Consider the following 4,763-nt stretch of genomic DNA (forward strand, 5'->3'; position numbering starts at 1 on the left):
TCACAAGATTAGAGAAAACAGAAAGAGGGATCTTCGACCATTCCTCTTTGTACAAAATCTCCAAATCATCCAGCGACCTGGGTCCTCTCCTCTGCACTCTCCTCTTCAGCTCACCCCAAACCCCAATGGGGTTGAGGTCTGGGAACTGAGATGGCTTAGGGTCATTATCTTGCTGAAAGACCCATTGACGACCCATCTTCAGCTTTCGGGCAGAGGCCACCAGATTTGATTTACAATGTCCTGGTATTTCAAAGCATTCATGATGCCATGCACCCTAACAAGGTTCCCAGGCCCATTGGAAGAGAAACAGGCCCACAGCATCACCGATCCTCCCCCATACTTCACAGTGGGCATGAGGTGCTGTTCTGCATACTCATCTTTTTGTTACGCCAGACCCACTTAGAGTGTTTGTTGCCAAAAAGCTCTAACTTTGTCTCATCTGACCAAAGCACACAGTCCCAGTTGAAGGCCCAGTACCGCTCAAGACGTTTGTGCTTATAATTTTGAGTGAGAAAGGTTTTTTTCCGTACATGCCTCCCAAACAACTTGTTGGCATGTAGATAGCGCCTGATGGTTGTTTTGGAGACTTTGTGACCCCAAGATGCAACCATTTGATGCAATTCTGTAACAGTGAGTTTTGGAATTTTTTTTATTTCTTTTACCATCCTCCTCACTGTGTGTGGTGGCAAAATAAACTTGCGTCCTCTTCCAGGCTTTTTACCACTGTTCCAGTTGTTTTAAACTTCTTAACGATTCCTCTGACCATAGATATGGGCAGGTGTACGAGTGGCTATTTTCTTGTAGCCATTGCCTTACCTGTAAAGGTCGACACACATCTGCCTTACTTGAACAGTGTGTTCTTTTGTCTTTCCCATGTTGAAGAGAAATGGCCTCTGTGTCACGTCATATTTATAGCTCAGGGAAACAGGATGTTAAGAATTACTAATTAAATGTTCCTACATACTCTGATCAACTTTGTAAACTACTGTAGAAATGACAGAAATGACAGAAATACTTTAATTACATTTATTTCCTAGGAATTGTAAGGGGTGCCAATAATTGTGGAACAGGTGATTTTATGAAGAATAATTATTTCTCAGTCAGGGATTTTTTCCCACCTTAAAATTCACTTGATTTGAAGGTTACATTTTTCTACAATTTTCAGTGTGAGAGTATGCTTCTACAATAAAAACTGAATTTATTTGAAGGCTTTTAACACATCTTAGCCAGGGGTGCCAATAATCATGGAGGGCGCTGTATTTCAGTTACTTGTAGAATTTGAATACAAAAGAGGATGTGTCAAATGTATCCTTTACCAAGCTCAGATGAACTCTCGTGGCGAGATGGAGAGGTTAAGACATTTGTTCCTGCTGTGACACATTCAATATTCATCCTGTGAGACATGTTTGAAGCCAAACCTAACTATATTATATACTGAAAGTACTGTATGCTTTTGGCATATTTTTACATACTAAGTTTTCAAAAAGAACAAGATCTTCCTCTCTCTGAAAGCTCATCCTACTTAAAGCTCCCTCTACGTTTGCCATTCAATCTCATCAGTTTAAATTGAGCCAGAGAACAGAGAGGAAGGATCAGTGGAGATCTGGCTCCATCTCCAGCGCTGAACAAAACAACACATTCGGGACAGAGGACCATCAGGATTACAATGAGCTGCTCAGGAGACGTGTTGTAGAGGTAAACAAAACAAATCCATAGACTGTTTTAGAAGACTAATTATATCACTGTTGAGCTACAGTAACAAGACATTTTTATGGATGCACATGTGTTCCAAAATTCAAATGAGAATGCATTCTGCAATATGCAATTCTAAAAGACATTACATTATGCAATTGTTCTTTCAAAATGTATTTTAATATACAAAGTGACAATGCAATCATCAAATCAATATGATTTATTTTGGTTCAAAATTTGAATAAACATGGATTGAATTGCATTCCATTTTGCCATGGTGCTTTAGTCTCAAAATTCAAATTCAAATTTCAATTTTCAATATTCAGTTCCATCATTTAATTGTCTATTATTTTTGTAATTTAATGTTCAAAATTCAATGTAGAAATTTGGGTCTTGGGCAGGGCGGGTGACGGTCAGACCAGGAGTGCCTGTGAGTGTGAATGAAATGATGTGTAGCCCTGTCATTAACAGCCCTGTTAGTAGCCCTGTGTTAGCCCTGTCAGTATCTTTTACTGTCTATGGTCTAGCTGGAGCAGTTCTCCAGCTCAGAGGAGCCCCCTCTCTCTAACGCCCCACCCAGATATGAGCTCCAAGGCCATGGGCTGGAAGCTCCCTCAGCTCCCCTGGCTACCTGCGTGCTGTTTTTCACGCTTCATCCTGATACACGCTCCTGGAGGGGTGGCACGGTCGGATCAAGGTCTCCGCGCGCACACACACACACACACACACACACACACACACACACACACACACACACACACACACATGCCTGCCTCCCTCCCTCAGTAGCTGAGCGATTGTTTTTGTCCATCACCTCCAACAGTAGGCTACTGTCAACGCCAATTTCTCTTTTGCGTTCTCTTCTCTACCTGTAGACCGTCACCCGCCTTAAAGAGAAGACTGACCAATGCGAGATAAACACGGATGTGACCTAGTTCCCGCCATGGGTGACGGGGGACTGACAGATTGCAATGTGTTTTGGAATCGCGTTTGCAATTGCCATTTGAATTTTAAGACACAAAGAGCGTGACAAAGTGCTATGCAATAACGGGGGTGCTGTTTCTGCAAACCGGGCAAAACATTTTGCCAAAAAATATTCAAAATGTTTTCAATATTTTAAAAAAAAAGTCAAATAATTCAATTCTACATTGAATTTTGAGCATTGAATTGCAAAAATAATTGACAATTAAATTATGAAAATTAGTATTGAAAACTTAAATGCAAAATGAATTGCCATTTGAATTTTGAGACTAAAGTACCATGGCAAAATAAAATGCAATTCAATCCATGTTGACAAATGACTTTACTGTAACTGACCCCAGGCAGATGGGTTGGGCCCTTGAGTCGTGGATCTGTCTGAGGTTTCTTCCTATATGTATCTCCAATTCTAGGGAGTTTTTCCTTGCCCCTGTTACTCATGGGCTCTCTTTGAATGTTTAACACTCTGTAAAGCGCCATGAGACATGTGTAATGTTTTGGCGCTCTATAAGTGAAATTAAATTGAAATTGAAAATTCAAATTGTTGACCAAAATAAATCATATTGATTTGATGATTGCATTGTCACTTTGCATATTAAAATACATTTTGAAAGAAAGTATTGCAAATTGTAATATTAAATTGCATAATGAATTAGCAATTGCATAATGTAATGTCTTTTAGAATTGCATATTGCAGAATGCATTCTCATTTGAATTTTGGAACACATATGCTTCCATACATTTTCACTAAAAGAGGCATGCAAATTCTTAGAAAGTGTTAGAAAATTATACTAATTACACTTACAGTACATTAGGTGGCAAGGTTGAATGCCCTGTTGAACAATATACAGTAGATAGTATGTTTTGTATGTAATATAAATACATTGCATACATTTGCATTTTGATTTTTTATCAGCTTGATAGTGAACTTGAGGAGATCAACATGCAATTGGATGACATACCAGTTTCTCACAACCTTCCGGAACCCTGTGCAGAATATGTTGTCATCACCCATGCAGATATATCAGGTGAATGATTAGAGCTATATACTGTAATTTTCTTTATATTTTCATACATGCAGGTCTTACTACCTTATCTGTTCTGTCATGTTTTTTTCTGATGAACTTGAAAAATGTTTTCATTCAAAGACAAAAGCCGTACCCTTCTTGGAGATTCAAGGACAGATGATGAGCTGCTGAGAGACATTAACTCACCAGAACGGTAATTGTAATATTGCTGTCCTTAACTATACTGTAAAAAATGTTCTTGTATGATATGACATGCTAGTTTGAAGCTGAAGTTTGACAAAGAGCTAGCCTTGCTCCACTCACCTGTATCTCAGTTCATTTTCTCAATGAGAGAGCAGTCAGCGACCAGAAGAGATGACATACTTTTCAAAATAGAAAGTGGCAGTGATAGAGCTAGAGGCAATAAAATGGTAATTGCAATGGCAGAGAACATCAAGGAATGGCAATGCTTATCAATTTGCAAAAGTGGCAAAGTATGTACTGAGGTTAGCAATTATCAATGCAATTGGTTAGGCTAGCCCAATGATTTCAAAGTTAACACAAAAGTCTACCACCATTAGCATGTTACAATTGGAAACATTCTCCAGTGGAATGTTCTCTGACCCTATTCATAAAGTGAAAGGGTTTGGTGAGACCAGACTAATCAAGAGGACGCCTATATAGATCCTTTCATCTATAAGATCGACTGACTGAAAAATGAAATGAAATGAAAATATTTGTCTATCTGTTCCTAAAGTTCTGTCATTCGGTCCAACAGCATTCACCGAAGGCTATCTGTGCAGCTGCCCATCCTACACCATGCTTACCTCCCGTCTATAGGAGGAGTGAATGCCAGCCTTGCCAGCCCTAGTACACCACTGGACAGTCCTGTACCCAGTCCCTAACACAGATCAGAAATATCTGATCATTATGGGCAGCTTTGAAGCACCACCCCTTGAATAATCAACACCCTCAACACACAAATCCATACTCTATGCAAACAAGCCTTCTTGTTGATCTGTACAGTTTATACAGAGGTCTTACAATTAAGAGCTCAGTAGAAGGTCGAAGTAGACCTCTTGCCTT

At 39.4% G+C, this 4,763-nt stretch overlaps 1 protein-coding gene across 1 annotated transcript in view; it reads left to right on the top strand.

Annotated features, from left to right (window-relative positions):
• The window catches only part of LOC134083479 (gamma-aminobutyric acid type B receptor subunit 2-like), a 16,550-nt gene extending 13,923 nt beyond the window's left edge, over positions 1–2,627 (top strand). The window contains exons 16-18 of the mRNA XM_062539803.1: positions 1,561–1,695; positions 2,220–2,327; positions 2,568–2,627. Coding sequence (XP_062395787.1) covers positions 1,561–1,695; positions 2,220–2,327; positions 2,568–2,627 — 303 coding nt within the window. The remainder of the gene's footprint in view (positions 1–1,560; positions 1,696–2,219; positions 2,328–2,567) is intronic.
• The last annotated feature ends 2,136 nt before the right edge of the window (positions 2,628–4,763 follow it).

This window comes from Sardina pilchardus, chromosome 6 (assembly GCF_963854185.1).
Source record: "Sardina pilchardus chromosome 6, fSarPil1.1, whole genome shotgun sequence".
In the NCBI taxonomy this organism is placed as follows: domain Eukaryota; kingdom Metazoa; phylum Chordata; class Actinopteri; order Clupeiformes; family Clupeidae; genus Sardina; species Sardina pilchardus.